General features: G+C 40.2%; 1 protein-coding gene and 1 long non-coding RNA gene across 2 annotated transcripts in view; both read left to right on the top strand.

Annotated features, from left to right (window-relative positions):
• LOC133535254 (RNA-binding protein 38-like) overlaps positions 1-6822 on the top strand; it is a 54195-nt gene extending 47373 nt beyond the window's left edge. The window contains exon 4 of the mRNA XM_061874913.1: positions 6471-6822. Within this exon, the coding sequence (XP_061730897.1) occupies positions 6471-6558 (88 nt within the window). The 3' untranslated portion in view covers positions 6559-6822. The remainder of the gene's footprint in view (positions 1-6470) is intronic.
• Positions 6823-10962: 4140 nt separating this feature from the next.
• LOC133535252 (uncharacterized) overlaps positions 10963-23382 on the top strand; it is a 44734-nt gene continuing 32314 nt past the window's right edge. Inside the window, exons 1-2 of the long non-coding RNA XR_009802186.1 lie at positions 10963-11048; positions 11239-11292. This is a non-coding gene — a long non-coding RNA (uncharacterized LOC133535252). The remainder of the gene's footprint in view (positions 11049-11238; positions 11293-23382) is intronic.

The raw sequence follows: 23382 nt of genomic DNA, 5'->3' as shown, positions 1-23382 counted from the left end.
CCTCGAGGGAATCGAACCCGGCATCACAATGCCGAACCGGCGTAACAGTTTTAGTGAGATTATATGGTACCTGAAAGTCGGAGGGGTGTGGCCACGGGTGTGTTGACCGCCAGTGTCTCTTAGGGAAGCCACGCAGCTGCAGGAGGACGCTAGCTCTGCTCACGTCTACGGTAAGAGCCGACTTATTACCACAATTTTCTCACCGAAACCTGCCGGTTGACATGTGGTCAGGAACCATGTTGGCTTGACCGCTCTGATCCATAGTAAAGCTTCACCTTCGGGAATGTAAACAAGTAAACACCGGCTGTGTTTGTGTTGCTAAAGGCAGCTGCAATACACCGCTTCCCACCTACATCTTTCTTCTTTGACTTCTCCATTATTAATTGAACAAATTGCAAAAGATTCAGCAACACTGATGTCCAGAATACTGTGTAATTATGCGATTAAAGCAGACTACTAGCTTGGATCGGGCTGGGAAAAAAATGTCCGCTACAACCGATGATGTCAAACGCAAGCGTCATCAACAGGATAATTTGCGCGAAATTTAAAATTGTAATTTAGTAAACTAAAACGGCCGTATTGGCATGTGTTGCAATGTTAATATTTCATCATTGATATATAAACCATCAGACTGCGTGGTGGGTAGTAGTGGGTTTCAGTAGGCCTTTAAATCATTTTTAATTGCCATAAATGTAAAGTGAATGATGTCAAAGGCACTGAGGAGAAAGTCCACAGTATGTATTCCTCCCTTCTCCTCGTGGCTGTTTATCTTCCACTGTCTCCCTCGCACTCATTCGCTCAAACCCTGCCTGTCATTTGCTGTTTTTTTTCCTCTCCCCCGACATGTCTGCCCCTCTCCTCCACTCGGCCCGTCCTCCTCCTCCTCACGCTCCGTCGCTTCTTCTCTCCACCCTCGTCGTCTTCCTTTCCCCCCGTTCCGAGCCTTGTAGAGACACACCGAAGAGGGGGCCCAAACTGAGCTGACAAGTGTGTCAGCTTGATAAAAACAAGCTTGCGCAGGCCCAAGTAATGCTGAGTCAGCAAAAGACACACACACACACACACACACACTTTTTTCACATGCATGCGTAAATAGGTTCAAGTCACATCTCACCTTCTGCACGCTTCTCGCTCTGACGTGCAATTCTCTGACATCATGGGATTCCTCACAAGTATCACAAAAACAACCCCACCTTATCACGCCTCTATCAACTTTTAAAGCTGATACAGCAATTTAGTGTGTGCGTGTGCGTGTGCGTGTCAGAAAGTATTGGTCAAGGTGACACAATGGGACAATCCAAATAATGACATCGCTCCACTATTCCTATTCAAATGCCAGGAGCCATCAATATTGAACCAATATGATCCCAATTCCCGGTATCAATTTGCAGTATTATTGTAACAAAATTTATTTTAGACATATATATCTTAATTAGATTACCCAGAGAATAGTGCTGGATACCGTGGTAGAGCGCAATATATGTATGTATGGGAAAAATCACAAAACTACTTCATCTCTACAGAACTGTTTCATGAGGGGTTCCCTCAATCGTCAATATATATATATATATATATATATATATGCACACACCGTATTTCCTTGAATTGCCGCCGGGGCGCAAATTAATTTAAAACCTCTTCTCACTCCTGCGCTTACCAAAGGCATGCGGTAAAAGTAAGCATGCGCTAATTAATTCAAAACCTCTTCTCACTCCAAAGGTATGCTGTAAAAATTTGAGTGTGATGTAAGCTTGGACCTTAAATCCTACTGAATAGCTCCTAATCTTCTTCCTTTTATGCGATTTCAAATTACCGGTATTGAAATCAGCCTCCTCCATTTTGAAAAAAGGTGATAGGGGAAGTGTCACTCGTGACGTCACGAGTTTGACCAGGTGGTAATACTAAGCATGCGCTAATTATTTTGGGAAGCGAGTTTGACCCGGCAGTAATTCAAAGCAGGCACATACTCAAAGCCCTGCGGCAATTCAAGGAAATATGTTATATACATATATATATATATATATATATATATATATATATATATGTATATATACATATATATATATATATATACATATATATATATATATATATATATATATATATATATATATATATATACACACACACATATATATATATATACATATATATATATATATACACACACACACATATATATATATATATATATATATATATATATATATATATACCATTTTTTTCCACAAAAAAATCCAATACAGTTTCATTGATTTTTGGAGCCAAAACACTGCAAGATTTGGTACCAACATTTTTTGGGGACATTATAGAAAAAGTTGTATTGGCAACAAATAAAAACAAAACATTGAAAAAATACAATATTTTTAGTGGGTATTTTTTGGGCATGTTTTTCGATGACGCTATTCATATTTTTGTACACTTTAATTGTTTTTGTGTGTTTCACCAGTTTTTATGATCAACTATTTTCCCCCCACATTCCTCTTCTCTTTTTTCACGGATTTGTTTCTTTTTTTCTGTAGTTTTTAAGCCTGTGGGCGGGGCTTACAGCAAGTTCACCTAGAAACAGTTTTTACCAAACCTGGGCTTGCAGAAGAAGACGGGATGACCCAGAGCGTATTAATTAGGTTTTTCTGACTAGTAAAACTTTTTCTGCAATGTCAATTTTTTTCCCCCGATACCATGCTTCAGTTGTAGTTTTCATTACCAAATTTGGAGATGTTGAAATGACTATGTTTAATTGCTAATACTAACCAGTAGCACATCTATGGCATTTCCTACTCAGTGGACTAGTGGTTAGAGCAGGGGTGCCCATTACGTCGATCGCGAGCTACCAGTCGACCGCGGGGGGTGTGTCAGTCGATCTCCAGCCAGGCTTTTAAAAAAAATAGACCTAAAAATTAGTGATCATCAATCTTCACCAAGACGTCACTTAAATGACATTCACGGTATCGGAGGGTCTTGTGAGATGACGCTGGTTGCTGCAAGATCATTATTATGAAAATATGACCGAGAGGAAGGCGAGAAACACTTTTTATTTCAACAGACTCTCGCGCCGTACCTTCCGTCAAAACTCTAAAGGCCGACTGCACATTTCCTATCTTCACAATAAAAGCCCTGCTTCATGCTGCCTGCGCTAACTAAATACAGAGTCTCGGAAAACTGGCGTGCACAAGCGATCCCTCAGAAAGCTGGCGTGCACATCACTTGTGCACGCCAGCTTTCCGAGACTCTTATTTTGTTAGCGCAGGCGGCATGAAGCAGGGCTTTTATTGTGAACATAGGAAATGTGCAGTCGGCCTTTAGAGTTTTGACGGAAGGGACGGCGCGAAAGTCTGTTGGTGTTTCTCGCCTTCCTCTCTGTCATTTTTTCATAATAATGAACTGGCAGCAGCCAGCGTCATCTCACAAGACCCTCGGGTGCCGTGAATGTCAATCAAGCAAGCTACGGAATTTGCCGCCAATGTTTTTCTTGTAAAGTGTATGGAAGCTGGATGAATTAGATGCCAAAAACCAACCACTTTCATGTGGTATTGTACAGAAAGGACAACTTTTGTTCTCCTCCATTTGAAAATGTGGGCGTTATCATCATTACTGTCTGATTCCAATCAATGCAAGTCATCAGAATCAGGTAATACACCAACTTATATTCTTGTCTTTGTGAAAGAAAGACATCTATATGTGTTCACAAACCACGATAAACCCAGATTTCAATCTAACAAAGGTCTTAACTCATTCTCTTTCTATGCCACATCAATGTGGCATGCACTCCCAACAGGTGTAAAAGTAAGTGCATCTCTATATTCCTTCAAAACCGCTCTAAAACAACACCTCCAGGCAACTTCAACACTTTACTAATACCTTCCTCCATTCACATCCCATCTCCCCGGATTATAAACAACTCAAATGTACTTCTAATGTATATACTTGTTCTTATGCTATGTGAACTCACTATGTTCTCTGCTGGCTGTACATATCCTACTAAATAAGACCTACACTGTTTCAATGTCCACATTTCTCTGTTGATGCAATTGTTGATGACTGAAGTTCTGATATCAACCAAAGCTCCTCATCCCACCCCCCGGATTGTAAATAATGTAAATAATTCAATGTACATACTATGATGATTAACTTGTGTGATGACTGTATTATGTTGATAGTATATATTTGTACCATGAATTGATTAACGTGGACCCCGACTTAAACAAGTTGAAAAACTTATTCAGGTGTTACCATTTAGTGGTCAATTGTACGGAATATGTACTGTACTGTGCAATCTACTAATAAAAGTATCAATCAATCAATCAAAAACACATGCTTGTATTATCATTAAACACATTTAACTTGTTTACAAAAATGTCTCTTTCATAAATAAATAAATATAAATGATATATATAAATGAGGTAGATCCCCTCGAGTTGGTCAATTGAAGAGTAGCTCGCCTGCAGAAAAAGTGTGGGCACCCCTGGGTTAGAGTGTCCGGCCTGAGATCGGTAGGTTGTGAGTTCAAACCCCGGCCGAGTCATACCAAAGACTATAAAAATGGGTCCCATTACCTCCCTGCTTGGCACTCAGCATCAAAGGTTGGAATGGGGGTTAATCACCATGAATGATTCCATGGGCGCGGCACCGCTGCTGCCCACTGCTCCCCTCACCTCCCAGGGGGTGAACAAGGGGATGGGTCAAATGCAGAGGACACATTTCACCACACCTAGTATGTGTGTGACAATTATTGGAACTTTAACTTTAACTTTAATTTCCAAAGTACATTTTCATCAGTTTTTTGAAAGGTTTAGCCTTACTTTTAGCCGCTTTCTACCAAGCAATATTGCTTTGTTAGCATAGAAAATTGCAACATTACCAAGAGGCAGTCCGCTACAACAGTGGTCCCCAACCTTTTTGTAGCTGCGGACCGGTCAACGCTTGATAATTTGTCCCGCGGCCCGGCGAGGGGGGTGGTTTTTTGTTTTTGATTTTTCAATTATAATTTTTTTTTTTCATGAAAAAGGGAGTTTTTTTGGGTTGGTGCACTAATTGTAAGTCTATCTTGTGTTTTTTATGTTGATTTAATTCATTAAAAAAAAAAAAAAAATTAAATAAAAAATTAATAAAAAATTATTCTGCGGCCTGGTGGTTGGGGACCACTGCGCTAGAAAAATGCCTGTTAGGTTAAAATCTATAAACGTATCAAATTTGGTCCTAATCCCTCTTTGTAGCTCTGCGGAAACGGAAATAATATTGAAGACTGGGACCTTTGCCCTTTGCACCTACTCAGTGGCCTCGTGGTTTGAGTGTCCGGCCTGAGATCGGTAGGTTGTGAGTTCAAACCCCGGCCTGAGTCATACCAAAGAATATAAAAATGGGACCCATGACCTCCCTGCTTGGCACTCAGCATCAAGGGTTGGAATTGGGGGTTAAATTACCAAAAATTATTTCCAGGCGTGGCCACCGCTGCTGCTCACTGCTCCCCTCACCTCCCAGGGGGTGATCAAGGGTGATGGGTCAAATGCAGTGAATAATTTTGCCACACCTAGTGTGTGTGTGACAATTATTGGTACTTTAACTTTAACTTTAAATTCCAATATAAATTGGCATCAGTTTTTTGAAAGGTTTAGCCTTACTTTTAGCCGCTTTTTACCAGGCATGCTTGCTTTGTTAGCATAGAAAATTGCAACATTACCAAGAGGCAGTCCGCTAGAACAGTGGTCCCCAACCTTTTTGTAGCTGCGGACCGGTCAACGCTTGATAATTTGTCCTGCGGCCCGGCGAAGGGGGTGTTTTTATTTTTTTAATTAATTATTTATTTATTTATTTTCATGAAAAAGGGAGGTTTTTTGGGTTGGTGCACTAATTGTAAGTGTATATTGTGTTCTTTATGTTGATTTAATTTATTTAAAAAAAACAAAACATTTAAATAAAAATAAATAAAAAATTATTCTCCGGCCTGGTGGTTGGGGACCACTGCGCTAGAAACACGCCTGTTTGCTGACCAAGTGCCTGAATCGGTACCCAGTAGTACAAACGGAATTAGCTTAAAATCTATAAACGTTTCAAAATTGGTCCTAATCCCTCTTTGTAGCTCTGCGGAAACGGAAATAAAATTGAAGACTGGGACCTTTGCCCTTTGCGCCTACTCAGTGGCCTCGTGGTTTGAGTGTCCGCCCTGAGATCGGTAGGTTGTGAGTTCAAACCCCGGCCTGAGTCATACCAAAGACTATAAAACTGGGACCCATTACCTCCCTGCTTGGCACTCAGCATCAAGGGTTGGAATTGGGGGTTAAATTACCAAAAATTATTTCCAGGCGTGGCCACCGCTGCTGCTCACTGCTCCCCTCACCTCCCAGGGGGGGATCAAGGGTGATGGGTCAAATGCAGAGAATAATTCCGTCACACCTCGTGTGTGTGTGACAATCATTGGTACTTTAACTTTGCGTCGAACTGATACTCACATCATCGTTGTCTCCATCCAGACACTCTGGATCCTGTCGAGCGTCGGCCGTCTCGTCTCCAGCGCCAGGACCGATGACGGCGACGAGGAAAAGACCCAGAGAAGACTGACACTCAGGAGAAGTTGATCAGAGTAAACAGGAGTGACGAGGAACAGGACTGAAGGCAATCATATCAGATGTTCTTGTATCAGCGACTGGTGATTTCACCAGAAGACCTAGTCTAAAAAAACGGACAAAAAGTCTTCATATGACATGAATTAACTTCCATTCATTTCAATAAAATTGCTGTGTTTTCATAAGGGAGTGTCGAAGGACAATAATATTTATTCTTAATTAATCGCAATAAAGGCCTACTGAAACCCACTACTACCCACCACGCAGTCTGATAGTTTATATATCAATGATGAAATATTAACATTGCAACACATGCCAATACGGCCTTTTTAGTTTACTAAATCACAATTTTAAATTTCCCGCGGAGTTTCTTGTTGAAAACGTTGCGGAATGATGACGCGTGTTTGTGACGTTATCGGTTGGAGGGGAAATTTTAGCCCAGCACCACTTATAGCTAAAAGTCATATCTTTTCATTGCATAATTACGCAGTAATTTAGACATCTGTGTTGCTGAATCTTTTGCAATTTGTTCAATTAATAATGGAGACTATAAAGAACAATGCTGTTGGTGGAAAGCGGGGGATTGCAGCTGTTGCCTTTAGCACCGAGACACAGCCGGTGTTTCTTTGTTTTTGTTGTGAAGCTTTAACACAGAACGGTCAAGCGAACATTTTTCTCTACGTCAACCAGCAAGTTTTTGGATGGGAAAATCTCGGCTCTTACCGGAGACTTCAGTGGATTATGGGGCGTTCTCCTGCAGCTATCAAAAAGGCAGCTGTGATCTTGGCTCCTCATCGGCTTCTCTCTGAGACACTGGCGTTCACCGCAGCCATCCGACTTTCAGGTATGACTTTACTCATCTAATCTCACTAAAATACTAGTAACACAATTAGCGGATAAGGGATTTTCCAGAATTATCCTAGTAAATGTGTCTAATAACACCTGAATCACTCCCACTGCCCCTGCCTTTTTTTTTTCTTTTTTCTAGTGCTTCACTCTAACTTTCCTCATCCACGAATCTTTCATCCTCGCTCAAATTAATGGGGAAATTGTCGCTTTCTCTGTCCGAATAGCTCTTGCTGCTGGAGGCTATGATTATAAACAATGTTCAGATGTGAGGAGCTCCACAACCCGTGACGTCACGCGCACATCGTCTGCTACTTCAGTGAAAGGCAAGGCTTTTTTATTAGTGACCAAAAGCTGCGAACTTTATCGTCGATGTTCTTTACTAAATCCTTTCAGCAAAAATATGGCAATATCGCGAAATGATCAAGTATGACACATAGAATGGACCTGCTATCCCCGTTTAAATAAGCAAAATTTAATTTCAGTAGGCCTTTAACTCATCATTAATTGTGATTAATCGCAGATAGACTTTGAAAAAAAAGTTTAATAATTGTGCCTTTGACAAATAACTTTCAAGATATTAATACTCTCAACATGGGACTGAATAATGTGGATTTTTTTTTTTTTTTACAAATGTTTGTGCCACGATGGCAAAGGGTCGCTGTTGGCGTGATCCCAAAATGCAGAGAAGGCAAGCAATGTGTAATAATACTCAGAACACATCCCTAGGACGGTGACAATTCAATATGATTCTCGGTTCAAAATCAATACTCTTTTAATAACATTGGAGGGCAGGTCTATGATTAACTACATTACTCTATAAAATAGATAAAAAGCTCTGATACATTTCTTTATTACTTATAAAAAAAAATTGGTTTTGTTGAATAAAATTCGACCCAAACATTCAATAAAGCCAAAAGCAAATAAGGCAACAAGAGACGTGAAGTGAATTATATTTATATAGCGCTTTTCTCAAGTGACTCAAAGCGCTTTACATAGTGACACCCAATATCTAAGTTACATTTAAACCAGTGTGGGTGGCACTAAAGTGTCTTGCCCAAGGACACAACGGCAGTGACTAGGATGGCACAAGCGGGAATCGAACCTGAAGTTGCTGGCACAGCCACTCTACCAACCGAGCTATGCCGCCCCAGTGTCTGCGTGTGCTGTAATGTGAATTAATCTAAAACGGAAAATCAATCCTGTTTTACCTACGACTTTTGTCATCTTTTGTAGGAAAAGTAGGGAGGCTGGCCCACATCGGATACTACTTACAAAGTACAACTGTCAATCTGTGATGTCCCAAATGATTTCACTGTTAAAAAAGGACTGCAAAACACAGGATTCAGAGACATCCAAGCTCACGCTCAAATGCACAAACCTTATGATTTGACGCTTTAGCATTAAGGCGAGTATACAACGTTTTCTACAAAATGTATGAGTCAGAAAAGAGGAAAATCGTCATATCACAGGGGGCTATATTGGATCCAGTGGGGCACTATATGACGTTTGTTTTAATAAAACATTTTATTAATTGTATTGCTGTATCACACACTTTTCTTTTCTTAAGTCGATCTGTACTGCAGATATGAACACCTACATCAACGATAAGATTTTCCTCAGTGGCTAAACAGGACAGATTAAAAAATAAATAAATAACCAATTTTTTTTTTTAAATTGATTTTTGATTTTTTTCCCCATCCAACAGTAGAAGCATTTAAGTCCCATCTTAAAACTCATTTTTATACACTATCCTTTAAATAGACCCCTCTTTTAGACCAGTTGATTTGCCGTCTCTTTTTTGCTCTGCCCCCCTCTCCTGCGTAGGAAGTTTTTTAACATACTTGCCAACCCTCCCGATTTTCCCGCGAGATTCCCGAATTGCAGTGCCCCTCCCGAATATCTGCCGGGGCAACCATTTTCCCGAATTTCTCCCGATTTCCACCCGTGCCGGCCCAGTCACAAAACATCTCAGGCTTTTGGAGCACAGTGCACTACTGCACATATATGTCTCCGTTATCCATAGGTTTATCTATTGTGACGTTTGCTGGGCATGGTGATGCAGATACGTTTTCTCAAAATGCAGTTCGGGCTCGGACACAGCGTGAGGTAAGAAATATTGATTTATTTAAACTAAGGAAAAGACTATGAACAGACTATAAACAGAAAACTTGCACTAGGCACACAAAGGCAAAGCAAAGAGCTAGCATAGGAGCTAGAAAACACAGAAGCATAGCACGGAAGCTAGCAAGAACAAAACAGGTTTACCAGAGTCGGGAATGAGCGTCGTCACTTGTTGCATGGAACAAAAGCTAGGAAGCGAGGACGAGTGAACGGAAAAGGCAGGCTTAAATAAGGACAGTAATTACAAACAGGTGTGAGTCAAAAACAAGAGGCAGGTGACACTAATGCGTGACTACAGTAACAGAACAGACAGGAAGTGCCACCACTAACTAAGGTAAACATCAGCAGAACATAATACCAAAACGGAACAAAACCAGAAAATGCTATGATCCGGGCAGCGGATCATAACAATCTCTAACACTAAAGTAGGCAGGCACGGAGCTATTTCTCAGCGTGTGTTTATTCTAGTTGGCACGTTAAAACACTGACACACAACATCCGGATTCCCATCATGCATTGCTTCAAAACTAAGGCAAGTAGTAATGACCAAAAACATAACTGAGAAGAAGCAGAAGAAAGAAGAAGAGAGATGGCGACGACGAGTAAGAAGAAGAAGTACGCTTGCAAGTTCCAAAATGATTGGAAAAAAATAATTTCAGTTGAACCAGGACAGCTCGAAGGAGAAGGGGGATGCTGCCTGCAAATTTTGTAGATCAGACTTCTCCACTGAACGCGGTGGCCGAACGGATATACTCATTCTTGAACGGATTATATATATATATATATATATATATATATATATATATATATATATATATATATATATATATATATATAAGAAAAAAATATATACACCCCCCGCTAACCCCCAACCCCGCCCCCCATCCCCTGAATTTGGAGGTCTCAAGGTTGGCAGGTATGGTTATTAGGTGACCACAGATGAAGCGCTAGCTGTTCAAAGTCAGGACCCGGGGTGGACCACTCATTTGTGCATCAGTTGATGACGTCTCTGCGCTTCTGACTTGTCTCCACTCAAGATGATCTCCTGCTAGCCCCTCTAGGGACTGGATTGTAACACTATTAACTATATCCACTCGCCGTCCATTGCACCGGTCGCCCAGAGGGGTGGAAAGGTCCCCACATCTGCGGTCCCCTCCAAGGTTTCTCATTGTATCCGGGATCTGAGCCGACCGAGGATGTCGTTGTGGCTTGTGCAGCCCTTTCAGATACTCGTGATTTAGGGCTATATAAATAAACTTTGATTGATTGATTGATTGATTGATTGATTGATTGATTGATTGATACAAGGTACAGTCGAGCCAAAACATTGCGCAATTTTTTTTTTGTTTCAATTCCACCGATGATTAATTTTTGGTCCAAATGTTTCAGTATTCATGAGTATGAGCAGTTTTTATTTTATTTTTTTGTTGTATTTTTTTCGTGTAAACACAGACACTACGGTGACGTCATTTCCTGTTGCCTTCGCGCGCTTCTGGTCGCTTTCGAAATGAGGAGGTATGTCGCCAGCTTGGCTGTTTCAGTGTTTAATGTGAAAACTAATTAAAATGTACATAAATAACATGGAATGTGCAATTTGTGTTGTATACAGCACTTTAGTAGCACAGCCTATGAATATTATTAGAGCTATGTTTATTAACTTAACTAATGGAGATCGATTTTCATTCAAATTCCCTTTTTCTTTAAGGTGTTTGTGATAAACATTTCTGAAGTTGCTGTTGACGTCTGTACTGGTGCACAGGTATGTCATTTTCTTTTTTTTTTGTACACAGTTTTAGTAGTTCCCTTCAATCGCGTTCACACTGAAGAGGTCTACTTGATAAAGATTTTTGAAGTTGCTGCGCACTTATACATGTAAAATAAACGACCCCTGGTGGTTGGCCACAGAACTGCATCAGTTTTCTCTTCATTAGACTCAAGCGATGAGTGGGCGACTTGTCCAGGGTGTACAACGCCTTCCGCCCGATTGTAGCTGAGATAGGCACCAGCGCCCCCCGCGACTCCAAAGGGAAAAAGCGATAGAAAATGGATGGATGGATAGACTCAAGCTAATAAATACAGAACGCAGCGTTTATTTATAGACAGTTTCAACACAGACCGCCTACAAGAACATGGTCTTAGTGTCCGTTTCACATGCTTTATGTGGAAATTTACCGTACGCAACATTTTGACCCTGTTTTGTGTGTACTATACAGTATGTCCAATCGATCCAATCCAATCCACTTTATTTATACAGCACATTTAAACAACAAGAACGTTTCCAAAGTGCTGCACAGCCATGTTAAAAACAATATTAAATACAAGATTATGCTCCACCAATGACTGAATAAAAACAAAAAATAAATAAATATAAAACCAATATAAAAACAATATGAAATAAATATGATTAAAAACAATTTTAAAGGGTAAAAGCAATTAAAACAGTAAAATAGAAATCAAAATGTATAAAAAACACAGAGGACAACAGAGGACCACACAACTCACGTAGTGTAAAATAATAAACGTGGGTCTTAAGACGAGACTTAAAACACTCCACTGTGGGAGCAATTTGAACATGGAGGGGCAGAGTGTTCCAGAGCTTAGGGCCGACCACAGAGAAGACCCTGTCTCCCCAGGTTTTAAGTCTCGTCTTGGGCACCACGAGCTGGAGCTGGGTCTCGGACCTCAGAGCGCGCGCAGGATTGTAAATTTGGATGAGGTCTGAGATATACTGAGATGCCAGTCCATGTAAAGATTTAAAAACAAACAGCAATGTTTTAAAATCAATTCTAAAATGAACAGGGAACCAGTGCAAACTCGGAAGAATAGGGGTTATATGTTAGCCTTTCCTGGCCCCTGTTAAAAGTCGTGCTGCCGCGTTCTAGATTAACTGCAACCGGGAGAGAGCTTTTTGGCTAATGCCAGCATAAAGTGCATTGCAGTAGTCCAGGCGACTTGAAATAAAAACATGCACGACTTGTTCAAAAAGGTTAAAATATAAAAACGGTTTTACCTTTACTAAAAGACGAAGATGATAAAAACACGATTTTAAAACGCCATTGACTTGTTTGTCAAGTTTAAAATAGCTGTCTATATGTCTTCTGTTTCGGTGGTATTCAGGCCTGGTCCAAATTAAAATCAATTTATGGAACAATAAGTGAACCCGATAACTTCAAATCGCTAAGTATGTGTATGTTTCTTTTTGTAATCTCTCGTTTTCAAACAGGGTGCAAGAGTGAATCCTCGAGTCCAGTGTTTATCAACCTTTTCCGAGCCAAGGCACATTTTTTTCAATAAAGTGCATTGCAGTAGTCCAGGCGACTTGAAATAAAAGCATGCACGACTTGTTCAAAAAGATTAAAATATAAAAACGGTTTTACCTTTACTAAAAGACGAAGATGATAAAAACACGATTTTAAAACGCCATTGACTTGTTTGTCAAGTTTAAAATAGCTGTCTATATGTCTTCTGTTTCGGTGGTATTCAGGCCTGGTCCAAATTAAAATCAATTTATGGAACAATAAGTGAACCCGATAACTTCAAATCGCTAAGTATGTGCATGTTTCTTTTTGTAATCTCTCGTTTTCAAACAGGGTGCAAGAGTGAATCCTCGAGTCCAGTGTTTATCAACCTTTTCCGAGCCAAGGCACATTTTTTTCATTGAAACAAAATCCTGAGGCACACCATCAGCAGAAAACATTAAAAAATGAAACTCAGCAGCCGATATTGACAGTAAAAAGTCGCTCTCGCAATTGTTTGATATGAATGCAAACCATAACCAACAATGTGTCACTATAGCTCTTGTCTCAATATAGGTGTACTGTCACGACCAGTCACATCACGCCGTGACTTATTTTGAAATTTTTTGGTGTTTTCCTGTGTGTAGTGTTTTAATTATTGTCCTACGCTCCTATTTTGGTGTTGATTGTCATGTCATGTACGGATGTTCTTTGTGGGCGCCGTTTGCTCCACAGTAAGTCTTTGCTGTCGTCCAGCATTCTGTTTTTGTTTACTTTGCAGTTAGTTCAACTTTAGCTTTGTTTACCATTGGCATCCGTAAGCTTCAATGCCTTTTCTTAGCGGCACTCACCTTTTGTTTATTTTTAGTTTAAGCCAGGGGTCTCAATCTCAATTTACCAGGGTCTGGGTGAGTCTGGGCCGCAAGAATAGATTTCATAAAATGTTTTTTTGCATGCTCCTCAGTAGGACTGGGCAATATAAATGATATATCGCGGGTTTGCCTCTGTGCAATATAGAAAATGACTATGTCATAATATTCGAGTATACGTTCTCACGCAGTTGCCTTTAGCTGCGGGCATTACACTACAGGCGTTTCTCACTCCTTCTCGTCTCTCCTTCTCACAGCCCACCTTACATACGTCACATACTGTCGTGCGTGTAGCGTCATACGCCCTCGCCGAGCAGAGAGATAGCAGCACGGCTAATGTTAGCTGAGGCAGGTCGTGCAAGCATAGCGGTGCGAGTGACATTACAAGAGAGAGAAGGTGCGAAACTGATCACAAATGGAGGAAGAACAATTAATGCCCCTAAAAAACTGCAGAGGGGTCCATCATCTGACGGTGGTTTGGCTTCAAGCGGGAAGATATTCAGCAGACAACAGCAATATGCAAAGTATGCAGCAGAAGTGTTGCGACAAAAGGTAGCAGCACTACTAATTTGTTCTTTCATTTAAAAAGTCACCCGCGAGAGAATGAAGAGTATTTAATAAATACAGTTTTGGTAAATTGACTTAGTTGTGATTTCCCTCACTGCATGAAAGTTTAAAATGAGCATGTTTTGATGCAGTATGAAGAAGAATTTTTTATTCTAGACACATGGAATCATCATACTGTTGTGATTATATGCATCAGGTGTTAATTCAAAGCTAAGGCAAAATATCGAGATATATATCGTATATCGCGATATGGCATGAAAATATCGAGATAATAATAAAAGCTAATATCGTCCAGCCCTACTCCTCAGCATGTCTAGTTGTATAATGACGATTCAAATTGTATCCCTTGTGCACAGCAACTTTCTCTGTGCTAATTAGACACGTCGGGGTGCCCCTGTGCTCAACAATGAAATATTGCATTTTCCACTTTTCCTGGAATTGTCTTTGCTCATCACTAACCCTCGTCTTCACTGCAGGCTTTGAAAAAGACATGTTTGGGGTTGTGGAATACATTTGTATTTAGCAGACGCATGGAGAATAATGTTATTTCCGCAATGTGTGTCATTCCGCTTTTCCTCCCTACAGCAACACGGCGATCAGCAGGATAGCGAGCGCAAAAAAGTGACAGCTCCCGGAGTGTTATCCACCGTCATATAGAAATATATGAATATCTGATTATCGTGTGAGGCAATGCAAATTAAACATTTTAAAAAAACAAATAACGGTTTTGAATTGGTCCAGGTCTCCCGTCCTTTCTCCAGATATTTTATCACAATCTCGGGTGGGCCCCATTCTGCGTTTGCACATTGGGCAAGAGCCGTGTACAGCGTCCAGTTTTTATTTTGACCTCCACAGTTATCTGCCCAAAAGAGTGTGCAAGGGGAAGAATCAAGAACAATGCATTTAATGATGGTGCTTGCAACGTCCTGGGCCAATCTTCCAAATATCCCCTCGTGCCATAATATCACATAATCAGATTGACCGTCGGCCCCCATTCGTGCAAATATCTCATTAAAGACAATAAAGCGACTGACAAAGAATCTCCGATTGGTCCCTTGAGATACTAGGTTTTTCTGTTGTATCTACGCGGTTATGTAGTAGTTGCTAGGTCCTGCCATGCGCGTAACAGCTTACTTATGGAACAAATTACAATATGGCATACACTAATGTAAAGCATATCACCTAGGAACTCCAAAATTATTATCAGCTCAGTTTTGACCAAAATTGAGTTACTGGGTTTTGCCTTTGGACGGGAGAGGTTAACAGGGACTGATATTACTGACGGTCAGGTGTCGCTGTGTTACTGCAGCCAGGCACGTAAGAAAAACCTTGTCTCCATGGCAACGTCTGTGTCGCTTTGACTCATTTGCCGCTTTTCCACTAACGCAGGGGTAGGCAACCCAGAACGTTGAAAAAGCCATTTTGGACCCAAATAACACAACGCTGTCAAGCGCCATTCATATAAAACTTGCGGGCCGCACTAACATTAATCTTTCATATTAAGGTGGGGGCCGCGTGTCTGAGACCCCTGGTTTAAGCATTAGATACCTTTTTTTACCTGAAAACCATCGTCGTCGTTACCGTCATCTACAAAGCAATTTGTTACCTGCTGCCACCTACTGATATGAAAGAGTATAACACGGTTACTCTGCTGAGCTCTACACAGCACAAACACTCAACAATGGCACAATTGTGGATTATAATTACTAGTTTGCAAAAAATATTTTTAACCCAATTAGGTGAAATGACATAATCTCCAATGGCACACCAAACAATATCTCACGGTACACTAGAGTGCCGTGGCACAGTGGTTGAAAAACACTGCACTAGTCAGTCATCTACAATCTTTGTCTCGTTGGGCGGAGGCCACACAGGAAGCCTGCACGGAATCTCGCTGGTCGAGACTCATTATTCAGAAGCTTCGCGAGTTATCAGAAATTGGGAAGAAAAAAGATGATTGGAAAGCCAAAAGTCCAATGTGGAAATAATTTGGCTTCAAATAAGTGGGCAAGTAAGCCCAATTTTTTTAGAAAGTAATGGCAACAGAATAAAAAACAGCAAAACCAGGAAAAAAAAACAGCACTTCAAGATGTTTAATATTGGTTTAAATGCAACTTTTTCCCCACAAAGATTGAGAGTCCATTTTATTGTTTTACTTATTAAAGTTATTTAAAAGTTATTGACCATCCCGTTACAAATAAACTATGAAGAAATTAAAGTTTATTGCGTTTGGAAGCAATACTTAGTGATTTATGATTACGTTGGTCTGAAAATAATGCCGTTAATATTTCTGTTTATCAGCAGTAATGTGGGGGACAAAATATGTCGTCCAGCAAAATGTATTATTTGCCGAAGCCTAAATGTAGGAGTGTAACGATTGATCGTAAATTGATTTCTATCCCTCAGATCGAAGACAATAGATCTGTCCTCGGCTAATTGGCCTTCGAGAAGATATTGATTTAAATGGTAATTAATCGATTTTATCGACATTTGAAAAGAAAACATTGGCTTTAAGAACAGCACACTTTATATGAAGTTGTTTTTAGAACTTTTTGAATAATTAAAGATCGTAAACATTATGCAAAAAGATCCAAGTTGGCGCTCCACAGTGGACATGTCAACTTGTATTTATTTTCCGTACTTGCTCAGTGTTCGCCCTGAGATCGGTAAGTCTTGAGTTCAAACCTTGCTTTTAATTGGGGGTTTAATCACCAAAATGATTTGCAGGCGCGGCCACCGCTGCTGCTCACTGCTCCCCTTTGCCTCCCAGGGGGTGATCAAGGCTGATGGGTCAAATGCAGATATTCATTTCACCACACCTAGTGTGTGTGTGACAATTAGAGATGTCCGATATCAGCAGGCCGATATTGTCGGCCGATAAATGCTTTAAAATGTAATATCGGAAATTATCGGTATTGGTTTCAAAGAGTAAAATTAATGACCGCTGTACGGAGCGGTACATATCCCAGTCAGCAGTCTCTCCCCTCTCCTCTGTCCCCTTTCCCCCACACAACACAGGAGTGGACGACTGCAGCTTGAGAGGTTTACTCGCGACGCTTGATGACCTCATCAAACCGCCGCAAGCGTAGCATAGAAACAACAAGAGTGTGTTGTTGCCGGTGCTGTAGCTGTGGCTAACAAGCTAGCGAGCTCGGTGACTGACTAACGCCACCATGTCTATGGTTTGGGATTATTTTAAATTGCAATAAAGTAGGACTATGTTATTGTTTACTTTATTACTCTAGGATACTCTGTACAGAAGTTGTGTGCCTTCATTGTTTTTGTAGCTGTTGTTTTGAGGCATGTTTAAAAAAAATAATGCACTTTGTAAAGGTCAATGTACAAACCCTGTTTCCATATGAGTTGGAAAATTGTGTTGGATGTAAATATAAACGGAATACAATGATTTGCAAATCCTTTTCAACCTATATTCAATTGAATGCACTACAAATACAAGATATTTGATGTTCTAACTCATAAACTTTATTTTTTTTTGCAAATAATAATAACTTAGAATTCCATGGCTGCAACACGTGCCAAAGTAGTTGGGGAGGGGCATGTTCACCACTGTGTTACATCACCTTTTCTTTTAACAAAACTCATTAAACGTTTGGGAACTGAGGAAACTAATTGTTGAAGTTTTGAAAGTGGAATTCTTTCCCATTCTTGTTTTATGTAGTGCTTCAGTCGTTCAACAGTCCGGGGTCTCCACTGTCGTATTTTACGCTTAATAATGTGCCACACATTTTCGATGGAAGACAGGTCTGGACTGCAGGCGGGCCAGGAAAGAACCCGCACTCTTTTTTTACGAAGCCACACTGTTGTAACACTTGTCTTGCTGAAATAAGCAGGGGCGCGTCCATGATAACGTTGCTTGGATGACAACATATGTTGCTCCAAAACCTGTATGGATCATTCAGCATTAATGGTGCCTTCACAGATGTGTAAGTTACCCATGCTTTGGGCACTAATACACCCCCATACCATCACAGAAGCTGGCTTTTGAACTTTGTGCCTATAACAATCCGGATTAGATTAGATTAGATTAGATAGTACTTTATTTATTCCGTCAGGAGAGTTCCTTCAGGAAAATTACAATGGTTATTTTCCTCTTTGTTCTGGAGGACACCACGTTCTCTGTTTCCAAATATAATCAGAAATGTGGACTCGTCAGACCACAGAACACCTTTCCACTTTGCATCAGTCCATCTTAGGTAAACTCGGGCCCAGCCAAGCCGGCGGCAATTCGGTATATTGTTGATAAATGGGTTTGGCTTTGCATAGTAGAGTTTTAACTTGCAATTACAGATGTAGCGACCAACTGGAGTTTCTGACAGTGGTTTTGTGAAGTGTTCCTGAGCCCATGTGGTGATATCCTTTACACACTGATGTCGGGTTTTGATCTAGAACCGCCTGAATGATCAAAAGTCTGTAATATCATCGCTTACGTGCAGTGATTTCTCCAGATTCTCTGAACTTTTTGATGATTTTACGGACCGTAGATGGTAAAATCCCTAAATTCCTTGCAATAGCTCGTTAAAAAATGTTGTTCTAAAACTGTTCGACAATTTGCTTACAAAGTGGTGACCCCTCACCTCATCCTTGTTTGTGAATTACTTAGCATTTCATGGGAGCTGCTTTTATACCCAATCATGGCACCCAACTGTTCCCAATTAGCCTGCACACCTGTGGGATGTTCCATATAAGTGTTTGATGAGCATTCCTCAACTTTATCAGTATTTATTGCCACCTTTCCCAACTTCTTTGTCACGTGTTGCTGGAATCAAATTCCAAATTGGATCATTGTTAAAACGTACAGTGTGTCTTATAACCCGTTGCACCTAATGTACAGCATGATTGTGGTTGTACTTACCGACCTCGAAGTTATTTTATTTGGTACATGGTGTAATGAAAAGTGTGACCAGTAGATGGTAGTCACACATAAGAGATGTGTATAGACTGCAATATGATGGCAGTAAATAACATCAACACTTTAAATGTTCCATTGAAAATAAAGAACAATACACGCGGCACTCATAAGTCTGTCAAAATGTTTTAGTATGTCTTTGAAGCCGCACCGCTTGATGGATTGTCGGCCCATTGCGGCTACCGTAGTCAGAGTTACAAGTATTACTATGGTGTGTATATAAGGACTGCAGAATGGCACCCTTAAGCAGACATATTATCTAGCATTTTGTTTCACAATAACCTTCCGGTACCTGCTGGTGTGTACTTGAGGTCTGTTTAAGTCCTGAAAATGTGCGCACTTCCGCCACTGTAGTTTGTGACGATAGCGTAGTCGATAAGCTTCTTCTTTTTCACTATCTTCTTGTTATGGGGTATTCATCCTCCGCTGTTGCCATTTCTAAAATAAAGTACCGTAAACTTCTAACTAGGGTTGTACGATATACCGGTATTAGTATAGTACAGCGATACTAATGAATCATATCAGGTACTATACGGCCTCTGAAAAGTACCGGTCCACCACCGCCCCGCGCCCGCGTTGTTCTAACGTCGAGTTATTGCTGGTTTACGAGCAGACGAGCATGTTCGGCAGCACACAATCACGGAGTACTTACATACAAGCAGACACAGTGTGTAGCCAAAAAAGGGAGAACGAACGCATTTTGGCTTAAAAACTAACGATAAAGATGAAGTTATAACACAGAAACACCCTCAGGAAGAGGTGCTTTAAGACACAGCTAGCTTTCTAGAGTCTAACATCTGTCCGCCATCAACAGTGTTTTAGGTACTTAAAGTAAGTGTCTTGAAAGTATCATCCCTGCAGGACGAAGAATAGCTAAACACGCTTCACTACACACTGTAATTTACCGCCGTCAAAATGTAAACAAACGCCATTGGTGGATATACACCTTACATCCACTGTAATTGTATCAAGTACAGGTACGTATCTAGTCGATACAATTATGATTACGTGGATATTTTTGGGCATCGCAACATCTTCTTTCGTTTTTAAAAAATGTATATTATGTTTATAAAATCAGTAAATTTGTTCCTGGACACATACAGACTTTGAATATGACCATTGTATGATCCTGTGACACAAATTTGGGGTATCATCCAAAACTAATGTAAAGTATCAAACGACAGAAAAATAAGTGATGATTACATTTTAACAAAAGTGAAGACAGAACATGCCAAAAGAGAAAATAGGCAGATATTAACAGTAAATGAACAAAAAGATCAATAACTAATTTTGTCCTTAATAATTTTGACAAAATAATAGAATTGAAAATGACACAATATGTTACTGCATACGTCGGCAGACTAATTAGGTGCCTTTGTTTGTTTACTTACTACTTAAAGACAAGATGTCTGGCATGTTCACTATTTTATTTTTGGACTAAATTGCAATAAGAAGCATATGTTTAATGTACCCTAAGATTATTTGTTAAACTAAACCCGCAAATGCAATTTTTTTGTGGTCCCCTATATTTAGAAAAGTTCCGAAAAGTATCAAAGTACTTTTGGTACCGGTACTAAATATTGGTATCGATACTAAAATCTACCAGTGTAGTGGGTTTACATAATTAATCCTCGAAACTTTAGTTATTAAATAGTTCCAGTCGGACGTTTTTTCAAGGGACACATTTCCAAAGTTCTTGCACTAGTGAGCCACAGTTGAGGAGATGCTGCTCTGTTGTTGACTTAAGTAAAGTCTGAATGTCATTAAAACAGTTTTCTCCATCTTTTGACACTTCTTCCACTCCTGGCCTTGCACGCTACACCGCTACAACAAAGATGACGGAGAAAAGACGCTGCCGAAGGTGAGCCCCGTGAATAAGACCGCCCACAAAATGGCGCGTCCGGAAGCGACTGTCAGAAAGCAGCTTGAAGATGTTTTGTAAAACATAATCTTTGCAATATTTTGACCAAAGAGCCACCATTACGTGTTATGTAGACACAAAGGAAGTGTTTTTAATTTCGAAAAAAAAACCTTTCTATGACCCCCTTTAATGCGCCTTATAATCCGGTGCGCCTTTTGTATGAAAAAGACATGAATAGACCCGCTCTTTGGCAGTGCGCCTTATAATCCGGTGCGTCCTATGGTCCATAAAATAAGATACTTACATTACTCTTTTAAACCTGCGTTTATTTATTCTCCGTGAGAGTTGTACTGCGGAGTCATGAGGGTGTTTGTTGGTTCGGTGCCATATTTCCTTATCTCTGGCCAGCATGCTTGCAGTGACGAGTACGGCCTCCCTCTCGACCCCTCTGCCCTGTTAGGGGTGGGCAGGGGGGACAGAAAACAGAAGGAAGGGAGTGAAGGGGAAACGTTGGCGGCTAAGAAAGAGAAGGACAAAAGTGTGCAGCTCCACGTCTTTTGACAGCTGAGCTTCCGCTCTACAAGGCGCGTTCACGACCGCAAACTGGCAGCGGCACACAAACACAGAATCGATCCACTTCAGCTGTGCACACAACTGAGTGGTCCTGCATGCATTACTCCTATTCTGTGTGTGTGTGTGCGTGCCTGTTTGTGTGTGTGTGTAGCAGATCTTATGTAAGAAGTGCTGTTCAGTGTTCACCGGTTTCAGCTGAGTGAGCCATGAGGAGGTGTGTTGTTGTGTGCGCTCGGCAAACCACAGGGGCACAGTGGGCAACAGGTGCATGAAAAAAAAGAGGATGTTGAAACACAATATATTCCCCTTCTTGACTTTGTTATCACTGCTGGTAAAAATGGACAGCTGTGAAAATGTCTCCCCTGTTTGGCTTCCCATAGAGAACAGTAGACAGTTGGTGGACTCCACGTGACCCGTGGAAAAGGCAGCACATGACCGTGTGTATCACTTGTTGTGTCGTCGTTCCATGAAGGCTGGGGGATGGCAGCAGACAGGCTTAAAACGATAAATGCCACATAGGCTATGGGGCTCCGTCACATTAGTCGGTGATGTTGCAGCTGCCGTTTTTGTTCATGCGTCACAAAATAAAGACCACCTTTATGTTGACTGAAACGCGATCGTTTAAACAGGTGGGAGTACTGTAAAGTAACCGACTAGTGAAGAATATCATCTTTTTTTTTTACAGGAGAAAATACATACACACTGATGTCAACCAATTAACAAAAGGAAAAATACAGCAGTACTATTAGTTAAATTAGGACAGTGGTTGTACAATTATTTCACTTCCAATATGATACCGACATTAGAGTCTTGAGTGTTGACCAATACTGATTTTCATTAGCACGAATCATCCATCAATCCTTTCATCCATCTGCTTCCACTTAGCCGAGATCAGGTCGCGGGGGCAACAGCCTAAGCAGGAAATCCCAGACTTCCCTCTCCCCAGCCACTTCGTCCAGCTCCTCGCGGAGGATCCCGAGGTGTTCCCAGGCCAGCCGGGAGATATAGTCTTCCCAACGTGTCCTGGGTCTTCACCGTTGCCTCCTACTGGTCGCATGTCCCTACGGAGGCGTTCAGGTGGCATCATGACCAGATGCCCAAACCACCTCATCTGGCTAAGACTTTAGCTTAGGCGGCTACTTCAAATGTTCATGTGGAAACTTGTTTGGTACACCTCCGCACTGAACCGAAACCCCCGTACCGAAACGGTTCAATACAAATACACGTATTGTTACACCCCTAATATATACATATATATATATATATACATACATACATACATACATACATACATACATAAACATTTTGCAAATCATTGTATTCCGTTTATATTGACATCTAACACAATTTTCCAACTCATATGGAAATGGGGTTTGTACATATATTTGGCCACCTGCAACCTATATATATATGTGTATATATATTTATATATAGATATATATATTTATATATATATATATATAGGTATATATATATACATACACATATATATATATATATATATATATATATATATATATATATATATATATATATATATATATATAGGTGGCAGGTGGCCAAATACTTTTGGCAATATAGTGTGTGTGTATGTATGTATGTGTGTGTGTATATATATATATATATATATATATATATATACACCCCCGTGTCAACTATATATAATATATATATATATTTATATATATATATATATATATAGTTGTCAACTATATATATATATATATATATATATATATATACATACATATATATATATATATATATATATATATATATACATATACATACATATAGTTGACACGGGGTAGATCTT

This window comes from Nerophis ophidion, linkage group LG16 (assembly GCF_033978795.1).
Source record: "Nerophis ophidion isolate RoL-2023_Sa linkage group LG16, RoL_Noph_v1.0, whole genome shotgun sequence".
Lineage (NCBI taxonomy): Eukaryota > Metazoa > Chordata > Actinopteri > Syngnathiformes > Syngnathidae > Nerophis > Nerophis ophidion.
Note: the sequence above shows the minus strand (reverse complement) of the source record. Positions and strands in the feature narration are given on the sequence as shown.